The sequence below is a fragment of the Gouania willdenowi genome, chromosome 2 (genome assembly GCF_900634775.1).
Source record: "Gouania willdenowi chromosome 2, fGouWil2.1, whole genome shotgun sequence".
Taxonomy (NCBI): Eukaryota; Metazoa; Chordata; class Actinopteri; order Blenniiformes; family Gobiesocidae; genus Gouania; species Gouania willdenowi.
Window position 1 is genome coordinate 8,259,896 of NC_041045.1, and position 19,088 is coordinate 8,278,983.

General features: G+C 40.8%; 1 protein-coding gene across 1 annotated transcript in view; it reads right to left on the reverse strand.

Annotated features, from left to right (window-relative positions):
* Positions 1 to 18,870, reverse strand: part of tns1a (tensin 1a) — a 96,358-nt gene extending 77,488 nt beyond the window's left edge. The window contains 1 exon segment of the mRNA XM_028463327.1: positions 18,228 to 18,870. Coding sequence (XP_028319128.1) covers positions 18,228 to 18,323 — 96 coding nt within the window. The 5' untranslated portion in view covers positions 18,324 to 18,870.
* Between the last annotated feature and the right edge of the window lie 218 nt (positions 18,871 to 19,088).

Consider the following 19,088-nt stretch of genomic DNA (forward strand, 5'->3'; position numbering starts at 1 on the left):
AAATGACAAAAACCTAAACTCAAAATGCGAGTTAAATATTCAACACTACAATAAAAACACACAAAACAACAATTTTGGACATCAAAAACACACAAAATGTAAGAAATATACACGAAATGTCAGTAAAAACCCAAAATGACAAAAATTAAACAAGATGAGAGTGAAATATATTCAAAATTATAACAAAAACACACAAGACAAATATTTTGGACATCAAAAACACACAAAATAACATTAAAAACATACAAAATTTGAGAAATATACATGAAATGACAGAAAAATACAGAAACACACAAAATATTTTGTTTATTAATGCTCAGATTGGTCGTTATCCTGCATGTTCGTCTTTCTTCTTCTTCCTACAAGGAAATGGTGCTTCCCATGCGTAAACAATCACCAAACTTTGCTCTAAGGTCCAGTCTAATGCCAGACTGCCTCAGCTGCAAAAACAGGCCAATTGTCCTCAAGGTGGCGCTACTGTAGGCCACTAAAGTTCACAATTTTGAAAATTCACAACAAATCAACCATATGTGCTAAAGATTTGCAACTTCCACTAAAATGTAGCCCCAACACTGACACAACTTTTATCCTTTTAAACCTATTACAAATGATGAAGTCCAATACTCTGTTTTGGAGTAAACAAATCATTGTTAAAAACAAATTACCAACATGTCCATGAAGTCTAGAAGCAACATGTACGTCTTTATTGACAGCCGTTTAAACATGCTAACAGCTTCTGTCTGGTTGTGCCTAGAATTGCCTGGCCCCGACCATTGCTGCGCAGGTGCTATAATTCTAAATGCTGTCAAAAAGTGTTGATAATGTGGCCCTCAGATCGCACAATCACATTTAAATGCATAAAACACTTGTGAAATAACCAAAAAATACTGGTATATTACTGTTTTTAGTCTTTTGTAAGAAAATGTACGAGCTTTGAATCTTTTTCTTCCTTTTATTGGAGGTTGAATCACAGACTCCTGCGTCCACTTTTATTCCCACATGTATTACAATCCCGCCTCCACCGCTACACACCACATATGGTTCCATTTACACATTCGACAAAAAACTTTCTGCTTCGGTTGTTTAAAGAAAAACACACACACGCGCTGTATCGCATTTCAAAATAAAGTTACTCTGACACAAACCCCATTCACATGGTGTCACCTAATGAGCCTAAAATAATTGTGATGCAAACATAAGCCACTATAGGCGTTTAGTTTTACCAGTAATGATGACTGGTGTCGTTATCAAGTTGGTATAAGTAAACAACAAAAAAAAACATTGTATGTCAGTAAATCTGGTGACGAGAACAGGCTAAAGGAAAATAGAACGTCACCCCCAAAGATGAAAATGACCAACCACACCTGCTTTCAATTTGCACCAAATTGAAATTCTCTTAAGAACAATGGGGAGCTTTGTGTGATGGAGAGCAGCAGAAACAACCCCCAAAAGAAACATAGAAACACTGCTGAACTCCCATAATCCAAGTCAACAAATAATAATAATAATATCTCTGCAATCAAATGTAAAAACAACATTATTTCTGTTACGCATCAAGGAGGATCCGTGAATTACAAATCGCATCAGATTAAGGCAGACATGAGCCACATGTGGCCCTTCAGTCGAATTTTGTGCCACTCCCAAAGTAAACAAACAAAATTACAGAAAAATGCACAATAAAAAGCCAAAGTACACAAAAACCGAGAGAGAAATTCACAAAATCACTTCAAAAGACACAAAAAACACTTCAAAGAACAGGCAAACAGAGTAAAATCAACAAAAATAGCAAGAATACGCACAATAACGCTACAAAAATGACAGAAAAATTAAAAAAGTGGCAATAAAATACACAAAATTACTCCAAAAGCAGCAGAAATATACAGAATCACAAATAATATACAAAACCACAACAAAAATTTACAAAATAGCTACAAAAACAACAAAAAATGACTTTAAAAGACATAAATTTACAAAAAAAATATAAAAAACAGCATACACTTCAAAAATCACTCTAAAGAACATGCAAACTTACAGTAAAATCAACAAAAATAGCAAGAATACACACAAAAATTTTACAAAACGACAGAAAATTTTAAAAACTGGCAATATAAATACACAAAATTACTCCAAAAACAGCAGAAATATATGGAATGACAAATAATATACAAAACCACAACAAAACTTTTTCAAAATAACTACTAACAAAAATGACTTCAAAAGCATACACTTTAAAAATCACACTAAAGAACATGCAAACTTACAGTAAAATCAACAAAAAAAAATTGCAAGAATAAACAAAATAACACTGAAAAATTCAAAAGATTGGCAACAAAAAATACACGTAATTACTCCAAAAACAGCAGAAATATATGGAATGACAAACAATATGCAAAATGACTACAAAACCACAACAAAAACATGCAAAAGGAAAACAAAAACACACAAAACTAGAACAAAAACGCACAAACTCTTTGTCCTTTCCTGTATTGATGCTTGTACTGGTCTTTATTCTAAATGCTGACTTAAACATTGATATAATTTCCCATCTCTCGATTAAGGTTTTTTTTTATTTTTACATCTTATCACAGTGTGCACATAGAAATGTGTCAAAGTGGAGAGTGAAGCATCTTTTCAGGGTAGTCATTATTCCGGTTATAACCCACAAGGGGCCTCCTTTACTGTGATTACGGCTTCATCAGAGATAAAGTGCTGCTCATATTCACAGGTAAATCAAGCAGGCTTATAAAAAGTGAAGGAAAAAACAACAACATATCAGCTGTTTTATCAATGATTTCCAGAAAATATAGGAAAGATACTAAAGATGCATTTGTTCAGATATGCCATATATATGTACATTTCTTCTATGCGTGCAGCTCCACATCATGGGAGGATGGATCAATGCACAAAAGCATAGATATGAGTTAAAGATGTTTTATTTATGGCGCTCAATATAGACGTTTCCCAGTGGACGGACACTATGGGCCAGGGGCCAGATCGTAGTAAATCCCTCCTCACAGCCTTGGCATCACACAGTGTGCCATCCATAGAAATACATTTGTGAATTAAAACCAACGATACGTTTGTGTGTGAACACTAGAGTGTTGATGTGCTGTTTGAAGAGCGATACGATCAATACCAGGTGTAGACACGGCACAGGAAGATCAATAAGCTGTGATCATGAAGTCTCAGATGCTTATGATCATTAGCCTAGCCAGCTGCTAATGAACTCACAATGCTACGTCTGCTAATGAGCACTCCCGTCTTTTTGAGCGGCCGGCCCCCAAAGTAAACGCACAAATTTATTTAAAAAACACAAAAAAATGACAGAAAAACACACAAAAATGAATCCAAACTCAAAATGAACCACACACAATGAGACTAAAAGGTACAAAATGATAACAAAAACACAAAACAAACATGTTGGACTACAAAAACACACAAAATGACCTAAAAAGCATACACAGTGAGAGACAAATATACAAAATGACAACAAAATCAAGTAGAAATGACTCCAAAAACACAAAATGACAAAAAATAAAACAAAAATACTATGAAATAACAACAGAAATGCAGAAAATAACAACAAACACACAAAAATTACTCAAAAAACACAAAATGACAAAAATACAACAAAAACATAAATCTTTACACAAAATAATCTTTAAACATACAAATTACGAGGAGAAATATACAAAAATTAACAAATCATTACAGAAATTGACAACAAAATACACAAAATAAGACTAAAATATACAAAATGAGAATAAAATATACAAAATAAAAATACAAACCTAAAAAAAAGAAAACACTAAATGACAAAAAGATTAAAAATAAATACATCGTTATACAAAGTAATCATTAAACATACAAAATACAAAGTGAAATATACAAACTAACAACTAAAATACACAAAATAAAAACAAAAATACACAAAATGACTTCATGACTCCACAAAGCACTTTGTTCTTTCCTGTATTAATGATCAGATTGAACAAAACAGAATAGAAAAGAATAAAATACAGTAGAATATTTGAACATGGGGCAATACAATTACATTTTTTGTGGCCACAGCTGTGATAAAAGTTGCTCATTTCTGCTGCAGAGCAGAACATCCGGCTGATGCTGTTAAATTTCACACCAGATTGCAAAGCCAAAACATTAGAGAAATGTGACTCAAAACAAGTGATATAAATGTTGATAAAATTGAAAATTGATTGAAAATGTGAATGTTTTTCCTCATAGTTTTTGATTAAAATGACTCAGTAAAACATAAATGAATCACAATTATGGCAAAAAAGAAACTTTTCTGTCTCTATTTGCACTAGAAACGCCCAACGACAACACGCCATTAATTGGAGAAGATGAGAAAATGAGGCTTTAGTGCTGGTGAGGTTACAACCTCAAAAACAATTAGAAAGGCTTCGGCCACCAGAGAGTATTTGACAGTTCAACCTGTATTTAGTGTTAATGATTACAACATTCTTCACCATGTATACAGTGCGTTAACTATTGTTAGCTGCCTGATACAACAGAATGTTGCTTTTTTATCTGTACAGAAGAGTTTAATTAACCTACACAATCTAAAAAAAAGAAAAAACTAAAGCAGGATAACTTCTCACGTTAGCTACATTTTGGTATCAAACTAAGCTGTACAGCAATTTTCGGAAAACAAACAGAAAATGCAGAATTTGCGTTTTGAAACGGCAAAAGAACTCAGAACAGGCATCAATATGACGCATAAATGTCGCACATTTACAAGTTATTTTTCCCTGGAAAACCGGAAACTGAATGTGTCGCAAGTGAAAAAAACAGATAAATATGTCAAATTTTGCAAACGGACATTTTTGCGACGTAATCTCGCGTGATTTCAGCGTACAGAAGCAAATCATCTAAAGCGGTGTTTCTCAAATGGGGGTACGTGTACCCCTAGGGGTACGCGATGACACTACAGGGGGTACTTGAGAAAAAGAGTAAAAATGAAAGCATTGAGAATAGGCAGTGGCTATCCGTATGGTTGCCGTATCAATAGATCGACATTCTATCCATACACAGTGCCGCTCATTTGCCAGTTTAGGTCATGTGACTAAGTCTAAACCAAACCGTAAACCTAACCCTAACCCTAACCCTAAAAATTGCTGCAATATAGGATTATAACCCAACCCTAACCCTAAACCCAACCCTGTCTCAAACCCTAAGACACTACGCACGTCTTCTTCTATAAATGTACTGGAGGTTGTCCGTACGGCAACCATACAAACAGACACTTTCCTGAAAATACAGGGTTTTATAATGTTTATTTCTAGTAAAAAATGATTATAATACTAAATATTACCAGTACCAGACAAAAAGACATTAAAAAACGCACAAAATAGGAGAAAAATATACAAAAGAACAGACAAACAAGAGCAAAAAACACACGCACAAAAAGAGAAAAATACTTACTATTACCGGCAGCAACACACAAAAGTGACCACAAAACCACACAAACTGAGAAAAAAATACACTGGATAATGAAAAGAACAAACAAACAACAACAAAATACACAAAATTACACCAAAAACACAAAATGGTGATAGAAATGATCTTGATTACAACATGAACTGAAAACACAAAGGTCAGTCTTGGTCCCACATCAGGAGGAAGATGACTGGAAATGATAAAAACTATAAAAATAAATCTAACTTAATACTGTTTCTTTACAGTTATTTACAAAATAAGATTCTTTCTAATGTGTGTTATCACTCATTCATTCAGAATTCTGAGTAAAGGGTTGTAATTGAATAAAAAGGGGGGGGGGGGGGGGGGACTTGAGCCAAAAAAGTTTGAGAACCACTGAGCTAAAGCATATGAATATGAAATGAATAACAGTAGTTGGCTGTGTTTGGTACGATTTCCAGAAGTGTATTAGCCACTAAAGTAACTTAAACAGGGAAAGACGATGAAACAGATACGAAGCGGAAGAGATTAAACTGACGCGGACATGGATAAACTGAAAATAAACTGGTTAAATTCTAAAACCAAAAATCAGAGTCCCTAAAAATGAGCAAAAAATTCAATTAAAAAACAAAAAAAAAGCCAGAAAGACCCATTTCCAAGCCTTCCAAGAACCTTCTCACTCAACGCAAGCTAATCACATAGCAGCGCTAACAGATAACAGAGGATTGGGACATTCTTTCTTAACACACACACACACAAAGAGGTGTGGCAGACAGTAATGGTCTAATCAAAGCCGGATTGATTTTCAGAGATCCCGTGGGATTCCGTTCAGTCAATATGAGACTCTGTTAAGACAAGTGAAGACATGAAGGATCTACTGTTGCCTTACAGTGTTCCAGCTGTATCGTGCTTGTAGACAGGAACAACCTCACATTTGTGTCAACTCTAATCCACTTTTTCCAGTCAATATTAATAATTGTGTCATATTAATCTTAGGTTAGGTACTTGTATTAACTTGCAATGCTTCAAAGGGGCTATAAATATCTTTATTCATATATATGCCAATCTGCTGCACCAGAAGTCATCAACTACAATTGTACAAGGGCTAAAATTTTATAATAGGTTAAGAAATCAAGGTAAAACTTAAGTAAAAACACTCCAATGCATCCGTCTATAAACTTTCGAGCATAAATTTCAACCTTTTACATCTTGTTTATCAAGTAACTGATCATTGATCTGTTGATCTATAAGGCCTACACTATGGATTTATTTGACAGAAAGACTATTAAATACAGGAAAATGGCAAATGTTTACAGGGTTCCTACAGCTTTAGTCAAATTAGATTATTTTTAAGACTTCTTATTGCCATGTGAAATAAAATTTAAGTCCAACTTCAGAGTAAAAAAATGCCACATCAATAACATAGGGTTAGGGTAAATTTGGTGTCTAGGGCAGACATGCACCAAAGTAAACACACAACCGCGCCGCCTTGGGCGGGGTGGGGCTGTTGGCTGGGGCCTGCTGTCCTCCGGGCTGTGCTGGCGTCGGGGGTGTCTCATGTCGGCGCGGGGGTGGTCTCCGTGGGTGGGGGGGGCTCTGCTGGCGACACTGATGTGGGGTTGCGATGCCTGGCTGGGGGAGCATGGGTTCGCCTACCTATCGGTCCGTGGCTGGCAGGGTGGCCCTGCTTGGGTGGTTGGTGGTGTCCTCTCTCGTCGGGGGGGTTGGGGCCGCCCACCTGTGGAGGGTGCTATGTCGTGGTGTCGTGCGGGCCTGTGCTGGCCCTGGTGTGGGAGCTGGCCTCTCTCCTGCGCGGTCGCCGCCTGCTTTGGCGGGGCGGGCCGCTCTGGGCCGGCTGGCGGCGTAGGTCGCCTCCTGGACTGCTGGGGGATGTGGCTGATGCCTGGCTCCGCCTGGGGGGGGGTCCCGCCGTGCTCCATATGGCCGCCGCGGTTCGGGGGGGGGGGCCGCGGGGGGTCTCCGGTTGTGCTGCTTGGCGCGTCTCTGGGGCCCGCGGTGCCGTGTGCCCGTCTGCGCCGTCTGCCCTCTCCGGTGGCCCGCCGTGTGGACGGGCCGGGCTCCTACCAGACAGGCCTCCTACATAGACACTTCACATCACTCACTCCCAGCTGGTCTGGCTCACCCACTTGTTGCACCACACTCACATACCCAACCCTTGGGGGGCTGGATGGTGGGGCTGGGGGTGGAGGGGGCCGCCGCCTGCGCTACTAAGTAGTGGCGTGGGGGCGGCACTCCCACCTCTGGCTGCCCTACTAATCCCTCCAATTTTAATTACACCTCAACACACCACCCTCCGGAGCTATTGCACCACATACACATATATACACATAGGCTGGATGGGGAGCACCGCTCCCCTCCATCCACCCTTTTTTAATAGCACTTCATACATTCACTAAACACATACATTCACTCAGGGGATAGGGAAGTGCCTCTCCATTGGGGAATGGAGAGGCACCATAACAGGGTGGTGGGTAAATTCACACATCTGGGCCTGTCGGGTGGGGGCCCGGCCCGTCTGTTGATGGCTGGGCTACCGTGTGGGGATCGGGGGTGCGGTCGGGTGTGGCGGGGCGGTGGGTCTCTGGGGGGTGTGGAGGGGTGTTGCTGGGGGCTCCCTTTGCGGGGTCTCTCCGGGCGGTGCTGGCCTGGTGGGGCGTGGGGGTGCCCCTTCCCTGCGGGTGGGACTTGGTGCTTGTCTCGTTTCCTGGTTGCCTTGGGGACGTGCCTCGCGGCGTGTGGGTCGGTGTGGGGGGTGGCAGACGCCGGGGTTGCTTGGCGCTCCAGGGTGGTGCTCTTTGCTGGGGGGTGGCTCTAGCTGTTCCGGGGGTTGAGGTCGGTATCTGCCACTTGGTAGGTCTGTCCTGCTATCTGCGGGCTGGTGGGTGGGTGGGTTCTGCGCCTTTGGCTGGGGGCTGCTGCTCAGCATCGGTTGTGTGCCGTTGGGGTCCCTCTCTCCTGTGGTGGCGGCCGCCGGTCGCTCTTGCGCCGGGGGGGGGCATTGCCCCGTGGCCTGCGCTGGCCGGTGGGGGGCGGGACCTGGTCAGCTGTCTTTGTGGGGGGATGCGCTGGGTGCTCGGCTGCTTGGGGCTTCCTTGGATGTGTGTGTGGGGGGCGGTGGCTGCCTCTCGGCCTGGGATCTTGGGGGCATCTGGGCGGTTGCTCGGCCGCGGGGGGGGTTGCCTGGGGCTCCCTGGCCTCTGCTCTTTCTGCTGGCCTGGCTGCATCTGCGGGCCCAGGGCAGTTCCTGGGCTTGCAGTAGCGTTATTTTTTTTTTTTTTTGCACATATGCTGGTATACGAAGAACAGTCTATTCTTCCCCACCTTTTCTATTTCCTGCCTTGAGTCTCTCCTCCCTGCTCCCTTTCCCCTTCCCCCTCCCCCTCCACTTAGGTGTAACACTGCTCTCCCTTTTTATATCCTCCCTATAATAAAAGATTTCTTACCCTTCCTTAGGGAGGGCTGGTGATGGTCACAATTAAGCAATAAAATAAATCTATGTATTTTATTGCAATAACAAAATATGCATTGCTGTCTCATAATGATTGCACTTCCTGTGGTGCTGACCTTTGACAGCATGTGCAGACAAGAAATAAAAAAAAGAAAAAAAGAAATACATCACAATCAGTTCTAGTTGTTCCAAATAAAACTGCTTAGTAGCTATAAGCTCACACATGTATTCAGCGTGCTCTACAGGAATGAGCATGCATTCGTGGCTGTTTCTTTCCGTCAGCGTGTCAAATCTAATATTCCCCTGCTTTGCGTGGCCATGATAAATTATTAATAGTGTGTATTTGAGGAGCTTTCTTAGAACCCACTTCTTGCACGTCACTTGCCTCGATACTCTTCTTCCATGCTCAGCTGATGTCACACCCCACGATATCCACCCATGTTGCACCCCTCGCATCGCTCGCCGTTTTGAATGTAAATGGTGCTCAAAGCCTTACTTTGCATATGCAGGATAAGGGAACTGTTCCTCCTCTCTGCCTCTTTTCACTCACATCTAAATAGCTTCTCCTCCACTGCAAGCTACAGAAAAGTAGGGCAGATGCCTCATTGAACGTACTGTGAGATTATTATGCCCTACGTGTGTTTTATACAGCAAAATATCAATAAATATAAATTATTCCAATTAGATATGTGTATTGCAAGTCATAGAGCAGACATAGGCAACTGGCGGGCAGAGGGCCACATGCGGCCCTCGGTCGAATTTCATGCGGCCCCCAAAGTACATGTACAAAATAACAGAAAAATTCACAAAACAAAAGCAAGAATACATTTAAAAATACAAAGAATTACAACATTGCAGGAAAATACAAGAAAAAAACACAGCAAAACGACAACAGTAATGAACAAAATTACTCAGAAAATATATAAAATGACAGAAAATGACAACACAAAAACAAGAAAAACACAAAAAATGACTCTGCAAACCCACAGTACTCACAAACACACAAAACAACAACAGAAATACACAAAAATTACTCCAAAAAATGCAAAATGGCAGCACAAGTGCACAATATGACTCCAAAAACATATATTTTATGGGAAAAATACACAAGGACATACACAGAATGACAGAAAAACACACAAAATGACTATAAAAACTCTATGTTCTTTCCTCCATTAATGCTCAGATCACTCATTATTCTAATTACTGACATGAATGTTGATCATATGGCCCTCCAATCAAGCAAACACAAATTTGTGGCACCGCTGTGATAAAAGTTGCCTCCCTCTGTCATCGAGGTTTAATTTCGTGATCGGGCATTATATTAATCTGCAAAATACTGTTTTTTCCGAAAAAATCTAACTTTAAGGGTCTAATGCCACATTGTTCATGAGTTCAGATCAACCACAGCCAATCAAAACTCCACCCCACATTGCCCCCCTACAGTTCCAAGAGATGCCGAGTGTGACTTTTTCCCTGGCCGACCATGATGCTGCTTTTCCTGACATACTCAGTCAGTCCCAGATAGAAGATGTGAGCAGCAGCAGATTAAATTATACAGGAGAACCCAGAAATAGCACGAGTGCAGAGGCTTGCGTGGACCTGATGCAAGAAACATGCCGATGCGAATCGTCACCGAGCCGTCAACTAGATTAGCCCAGAACACATGACGGCGACGACTACTGTAGATTCATCATTGGTCATGCAGATATTCAACTCGCCGCAAGATGAATGGGGACCACCGAATGATGGAGGCTGTTAGAAGCTTCATTGAGTATTTGGGCCCTGTCAAATCAACACTTGATGATGGTCCATTTCAATAAAGTTAAATGATATAAACTATTCCCTATAGTCTGCATCACGTGTTAATGTAACGATCTACTTGATGGTATTACTACATGTTTTAAAGAGCTTAGAAGACAACCAAGGCAGCAGATCAGGTAAGCTTTAATTTCAAGAGGTCTTCATGCCTCTACATCCATCAAGAGAATAATTCTGATTCCTTATGAAAGCTTTTGTTCAACCTGATGTTTTGATAAAAATAAACCAGCACATACGTTAATGTTTGAAGTTTCTTACCCAAAACATACAGGACAGGCAAATCCAAGTCCTGGCTCTCCCTGCCAGGGCAGAGGGCAGCGACAGAGACACAGAGGGCATCTTAAAGAAAGAAACGCTCCCTCCACCTCCAGGTTTAGGGGAGAAATCCAAGGTATTCCTGAAAATTTTCAACCCTTCTAAGCCGGACTTGGTGACATGGATCCATGCTAGACGTGAACGGAGCGTGTGGACGGTAACACAGCTCTTGGTTTCTCCCACATGTAAGCTCCCTCCTCCCTCCTGCGCTTGCTTGCTTCACCTATTCCCCTCCTGATACTTCCAGCTCTCTCTCTTGTTCACTCACACAGTCATGTTCCCGTCTTCGTCTGACTTGAAAAGGGGCAACTTTGTTCAATGGAGCAACAAGGGGGGAGGTGAGTCGTGATCTTTATTTTTTTTTTTTGCCTTCCAAAACTCCCCACTCCCCAAATGATCCTTGTTAGTCCCTCCTTTCCTGCTCAGACACACACACACACACACACACAAACACACACACACGTTATGCATTGACCAACCTCTTGCCTTCAGCTGCCTCAAATTGCCGACATATCCCCTGTTTCCCTTCCACAAGTAAGGCTCCATTAAAAAAGTTACTAAACGTAAAGATGCGTTGTGCACACTTGAAAAGTGACGTCAACAGGGCTTTAAATTAACCCGCCAAGTGCGGGTAGAAGTTAACTTTGGCGGGTAACTTTGCAGCAAAGATGCAAACGTTGAAATTTCCACACAAAGGACCCAGAGGCCAATCATCAAAGAAACCGGAACTGTCCTTTGATGACACAGGGGCATGCCCTATAGCAGGGGCTCTCATCTGGTCTCACCCTGCGACCCACATTTCGCCACGGTCATTAAATCGTGACCCACCTTTTTTTCTTTTTAAGTATTCGACCAACCAAAGTCAATATTTAAAAAATAGCTTATATAGAATTTAAAAAAAATATATAAATCCATATGTTTTTCTGTGCAACATGTGCCTGTCAAAAGAAGTGTGACAAGTCCATTATGAGAGGCATTAAGTATTTATTTTTGACCAGCTACCATCCCTGTACAGGTCCGCGACCCACTTTTGGGTCCCGACCCACCAGTTGAGAATCACTGCCCTATAGTATTACCCCTAGGAGTCAGTATAAGGTTAATAATCAATAACCAACAACTGTAAACATTGTTAGACATAGCGGAATTGTCTCTAATGTTCTGTACCCTGGTCGGTAGAATCAGACTAAATGTGGGGGAGGAGTTATCTGCAAAAAATCTATGAAATAATAATAATAAAGCTGCTTCCCTCAGTATTTTTTTTATTAGATAACATCAAAGTGTATCCCTCATAGATCAAAAAAACAAACATAATTTACCTCTAAAAGAAAGGAGAAAAGTTGACATTGTTTTCATCTCCACCATAAACAATTTGTTTGTTGACATTTTTGAGTTTTGTATTGTTGGATGTGGTGTCTTTGTGAATAGAAGTGTTTTCACTTCGTTTTGATATCAGGGGAACAAACTAGAACCAAATGCTGTCAAATCACATACCTCCTTGTTTGACAAAAAAAAACAAGAAATCCCTATAAGAACGAAGAAAAAACATGTATTCTATACATACGTTTACGCGCCTCCACATCCCACAATGCAAAGTGTTCAAGGTGGAAATAAAAAACTTTAAAACTGCAATTTCAACCATTTCCCTTTGTTTTTTGGAGTAAATGATGTGTGATTCATTGAGCTTCGAATAGACGGTTATGAATAAATACAAAAGTATTTATTAGATGCTAATTAATGTAGCTCCTGCAGATGTACATATTTAATAATGTGTCTTATTACCTATTATAATAATAGAACTACAAATATAAGCCTTTTTTTTTTGCCAGTCCACGTTAGTACAATGAGTTTATTTTACTTCAAGCACGAGAATAGTAGAATCATATTTATAAGCAGTTTACTTTTGTATGTGTTCATGCATTATTTCAGTGACGTATTGCTGTATCCGTGCGTACACGTATGCAAACTATGGCACTGAATCAACATTATGTTAGTTGTGTGGACACATTACATCACTCCACAGTCAGATCCATAAAAGGCTAAGAGCCAATTCATTTTGAGAAAACACCCTCTATTGATCCCCCACTGCTCTCCATCACTTCCGCTGTAACAGTTACCTCAATCCATAGACGAACCTGACACAAAATCTCTGTGTGTTTATGTATGCGTGTTTGTATGTGTGTGTGTTTGTGTGTGACTCACTGTATCTTATTAAGATAATGTCAACAAACAGGACACAGTCGTGTCCTGTTTGTTCTCACTGTAGTTAAGCCTTTAAATGGTTTTGAATTATGTTTTTTTGGGGCCTGTTTTGAGTCTATTTGACACATGCCAGCTATGTTTCTACTAAACGTGGTTGCTAGCAGCCTCTAGTGGCCTCCAACAAAGCCATAGACCAGAGGTAGGCAACTTTTATCACAGCAGGGGCCACAAAAAAGTGTTTGTTTGTCAGCATTTAGAATAATGTGCGATCTGAGCATTAATACAGGAAAGAACAAAGAGTTTTTATAGTAATTTTGTGTATTTTTCTCTCATTCTGTGTATGTTTGTTGTTGTCTTGCTTGTTGTGAGGCATTCTGTGCATTTCTGTAGTCCTTTTTAGTCATATATACTGTGTATTTGTGTTGCCATTTTGTCTTTTTTGGAGTATTTTTTGTGCATTTCTGTTGTCATTGTTGGTTTGCAGAGTCATTTTTCATGTTTGTCTGGTCTTTTTGTGTACTTTTGTTGTCATTTTCTGTAATTTTGTAGATTTTTCTGAGTAATTTTGTGTATTACTGTTGTCGTTTTGTCCATTTTTGTAGTAGTTTTGTGTGCGTTTGGAGTATTTTCTGTGTTTTTCTATTGTCTTTTACTGTATTTTCCTGTCATTTGTGTTTTTTCAAACTTATTCTTGCTTGTTTTGTACATTTACTTTGGGGGCTGCATAAAATTAGACCGAGGGGAGCCAGTTGTCTATGTCTGCCTAGACCCTCTCTGCAGACAGGTTTTACTGCATGATAGTCTTCATTTCCATGTATGAAATCGCAATCACAAAGATACAAATCTAATTCTATTATGACATTGATTTCGGCGGTGTGTGTACTAGAGTAGAGAGTCTGTTCGGTCTCATCACAGCGAGGCCAGGTTCTTATTCCCTTATTCCCAACACAACATGTCAGAGCTCAATGAAAACAGGCAGACACACTCAGACGTACACTCTCCACACCGACTCTGCGGGGCTCTTCCTCTGTCGCTGGAGAATCCATCACATTAAAGCATTAATGCTAAAATAACACAGAATCCATCATGCTAAACGCCGGCCCAGAATACAGTGAGACTCTTAGGGCAGAAGTGTGCACATACAGTAGCTTGCTTTAAGTGTGAAGGGTGTGTGATAAATACAGTACATCAGTGGTTCTCAAACTTGTTTGGCTCTAGTACCTCTTTGTGCCACTTCTGAATCCAAGTGCCCCCTTATGTCCGACTACAACATTTTCCTCAGAATTCTATGAAAAAAAAACAATAGATCATAATGATGGAATGAATGAGTGACAACACACATTTTAAAGAATCTCATTTTGTAAATAAGTGGAACCAAGACTAACCTTACCTAATCATGATAATTTCTATCATCATTTTGTGTGTTTTTGTGTCATTTTGTTGTTGTTTGTCTGTTCTTTTTATTATTTGGTATATTATTCACTTCTTTTGTGTTTTTTTTGTGTTGTTAGTATTATTTAAATTATTCTCTGTGTTTTTGGTGTCATGTGGTTGTTTCTTATGTGGTTTTGTATGTTTCTCTTTTTATGTATTTCGTAGTGATTTTATGTATTTTTCTTAATTGTCGGTTTGAGTGTTGCAGTGTTTTTCTGCCTTAGTGCAAGTGTTTATTTTGTGTGTTTTCGTTGTCGTTTTGTGAGTTGCTGGTAACATTTAGTATGATTATCATTATTTAACTAAAAAAATAAACATTAGAAAATCCCATATATATTTATAATGCATTCATTTGCTAATTTTCCTCTCGCTCTCTCTCTCTCAAGTACCCCCTGTAGTGCCATCGCATGCCCCAAGGGGTACACGTACCCCCATCTGAGAAACAATGCAGTACATAAACGATGAATGAGGTTTGCAAATAAAAGTAATCATGTTTTTCTGTCACCCACTTCTCTTTCGCTTTCTGTCGAAATGCCTGATTTGATCAAATTCAAGAACAAGCAAATGCCAACAAGGAGAAGAACGTGGAAGGTAGGGCGACAAGGTGGTATCAACGAAAAGACGGAAATGTATGGTTTTGTGTCGAAAAGGGTGATGGACAAAAACAAAATCAATATTCTGATCAAATAGCCAAAGAAAAAATATATGTTTTAAGGTGAAATCAAGGAGAGGGTTACGCTTCCATAGTAACACAATGCTGTCTCCATGGTAACACACAATACAGCATCCGTCCGGCTCCCTCTCAGATTTTTGCATTTCTCTCTTATAGAACCGACACCCGTACACCATCAACATGCCGCCCCCCCCCCCCTACCCACCGTAGTAACCAAGCCCCATCATGTGGGGAACGACATGAGCCCCGTTGCCATGGAAACTGAACACCTCACCGCGGTCCTCAGAGGGAAGACACAGAGCCTTACCTCTCCACTTTCACCTCCCTGTCGGTCACGTGACCTGTTCTACTGCTGCTGCTGCAGCTGGAGCGACAAAGCAGCAACAGAGTGGATGTCTGTCATGTACGCCACAAAAAACGACATCAGATGCATCTTTGGATCAATTCATGCACAACAATTTGACTCGCAAGCACCTTTTAGCAGCTGGAGAGCAGTGTTACTACTTCATCATAGTCAAGAACTTTACTATTATGTGCTTAAGGCCTACAAAAACTAAAATACCAGTATACTGCGGAAAAACACAAGCTATTGTTTTGATTGAAAAAACATCATCTACACAATTAGGGATTTTAGAGATTCATCATTATTCGATTTATGATACCAAGATTGTGCGATTTCAAAGAAACATTACCCAGCTATAACACACAACTAAATAGAAATACATCAGATTAGACATATTCATTATGGAGGATTGGAGACAGTGGTCAGCCAAGGAACATCAAACACCAGGACATCCATCTAGAAACTGGGAACGTTTGGCTGAGAGCCAAAAAGCCATATAATTAAAAATAAATATCTGGCTGTAGCAGAAAAAAACCATGAGTGTGTGCAGTAAACAGTGAAGCATGGTGGAGGCTCATTGCAAGCTTAGGGCTTCATTTCTGAGAATGGCAATGGAGATTTGCTGAATAATACTTTTACAATAATGCAATATTACCTAAACTAATCATTGTGTGACCAAACAACGACTTCCAAAATAAACAAGTAGTCATAAAACTCCTTAATTTAGCCTTCATATTTACAGTCAGTCCAGGAACTCCACAAATCACAGAATATGAGTGTGAAAAATGCTGGTTTAGAAGCAAAGGGTGATCCCATTTTCTAGAAATCCAACCATAGATTCCTTTAATAGATCACATAATTTTATACACTTGATTACAATATATTATACTTAGGGATAAGGGGTAGAGACGTCAACTATGCTATAAATCAATAGTGGAATTAGTAATGTCATTACAAGTGGTCACAGGTCTGATGGTGTGATTTATTCAAAGCTTGCCATGATAAAAATGTTGCCTTAGTCTTATAACAGGGTTGATAAACCAACCATTTATCACATAATTGTTTGTTGGTCGAAAGATGCGTGCTTATGAAAGTGACAAAAATTCCATTAAAAGGAAATCTATTACCTGCATTCAATACAACCGAGCTTTGCTGAAAAGGTAACGTATCACATGGAAGATTTATTGTAGAGGACATAAAATGAGTGTGTGTCTGCACCAGCGCTAACAACCTCCTCGGACATTTGCACACACATGAGAGAGTGAGAGGAGGGGAGTGTGGTGGGAATGAGCATGGGTTTGGAGATAAGGAGCTGCGGCAATGGGGTGTTGGGGGGTGGGGGTGAGGAGTGGGGGGAGGGGGGTCTGCTGTTGGTGCTGGTGGGAGGGTGGCGGGCGGCTGCAGCACTGCAAGCTACGCCGTCACCACCACCACCAGCAAAATTCCATCATTGCAAGACTTTTTCTCCATCGTGCTGTCCAAATGGATGTGGTTAGTTGTCGACTGTTAACAGCAGAGTGAGATACGCCACTGCATCACCTAAGTTTGACAGCTTTTCGGTGATTAAGTAGTTGAGACATGAAGGTTTTCATTTTTAAGGAAAAGTCTTTAAAAAAAACAAGTTATGATAAAATACTCTGTAGGAGATGGAATATTATCCATGACAGGTTTTAGGCCTCAGGAAAATTCCTATCATTTTAAACAGGTATAAAGAAGTTGGGGCTTGCAGGGGGAAAGGCATTCATCCGGGCATCTCTAAATGTAAATGTATAAGGAAGCATATAATGGTGCATAAGGGGAAGACTTTGTTACACATGATTGATATTCTGCTAAAGAAAAAGGCAAGGATTACAGCAGGCAGCACGTAAATCTGGATTCAACAAAGCAAACGAAGATGATGCCATTCACTGAATCCCGTTTGGCCTTAGACATGTGCCATTGGAATATGGCGCAGGAATAAAGAAGTTCTTCTCAAAAATGGAGAAAGGAAGAGAAGGGAAAAAAAAAAAAAAAACATGCACTGGAAAGGGAAGTTGAGTGGGGAAAAAGTTGCATTTGCTTGTATTGCCCAAAAATTCTTCCTTTGCAACATAACTGCAAGGTGACCTGATTTATCTCAAGTCTATTCCAGTTCAAGTTGGGAATCTAAAATGTGTTTTACGTGGACGGCCAACATTCAAAGTCTAGAGCAAATACCTGGAGCTTACTTGAAGATACACTGACCTTGAATAAGTGCTCACCAAAAAGCAGTCGTTCACATCTGATGGTCAGTGACCAGTCGCTAAGCTCTATGTTTTTACAGCTACGTCATTTGGTGTTTAAGATGAAGCCAGCTGTTTGCATGACACGGTTGAGTGGTGTATGAAAGAGACCCAGGCCTACCCTGGTAATGCATGAAGATCAAGGCTTTAGCTCAGATCTTGATGAAATCCGAAAGGGTTGCTGTATTTAAAAAAAGGGGTATAGTACCCCAGAAGCTGATTCTGTCCCCTTATCCCGCCCCCCAACACTTCGTCTTTCTCTCAATGAGGTCCTACCTTGTCTCGCTTGGCCCCCCGCAGAGGAAAGAAGCAGGCGAAAAGGAACTTGCCCCAGCTGATGACAGCAGCCAGGCACCAGTTGAGGCGAGCCATGCCTGCGTCTGTCCCGTCTGGTCTGCCAGCCTTTTATCTCTGGGATCCTGCACCCCCCCGGAAAACAGAACGGTGTCGAGCTAAAAAAGACTAAAAAGAAGAAGGAGGAACACTCTGGTCCTTGCTCCTCAAGCAGATAAGATGTGCAAATCTTCCAATGACTGAGAATTTCTTTTCCTTTCGAGGATTTTTGATAATTTTCAGGGACCTGTCTGGTTCTGTGTCTGCAATTCCAATTTGTAAGGAAAAAAGGGCAGCTGCAGGGATCCCACAAATGGACGAGACCCTGGACTGGTCAAGAGGAACCCAAATCATCAGGAGCTTAAAACTATCCTCTGGTCTTTTCATCCATTTGTCTTGACCTTCTTTTCAGTCTTGTGTCTCCACATCCAATAGATGAGTCAGTCCTCAAAGTGTGATGAGCACCGCCGGCTGCATAATGCGAAGAGCTGATCAACGACACTGTTACATATACACACAACACACATTGGCATACCCACACTCATTGTTTCTCACATGCACACACACACATACGCTCGCCTGCAATAAACGCTGTCCTGGTACATAGATCCAGCGGCAGTGCACCCCCCCCCCTCTCCTCGCAAGACTCCCCTCCAGGCTCAGGATCCCCGGTGCTTCACTCTCAGAACACTCCGCTCACACACACTTGTCCATCTCACGCTCTCCCCTGCCTTCTCTCTCACACATACACACATGCACTGATGCTGCAGCACTTACTCGGTTCGGAGTGGGAGGAGGGGAGTA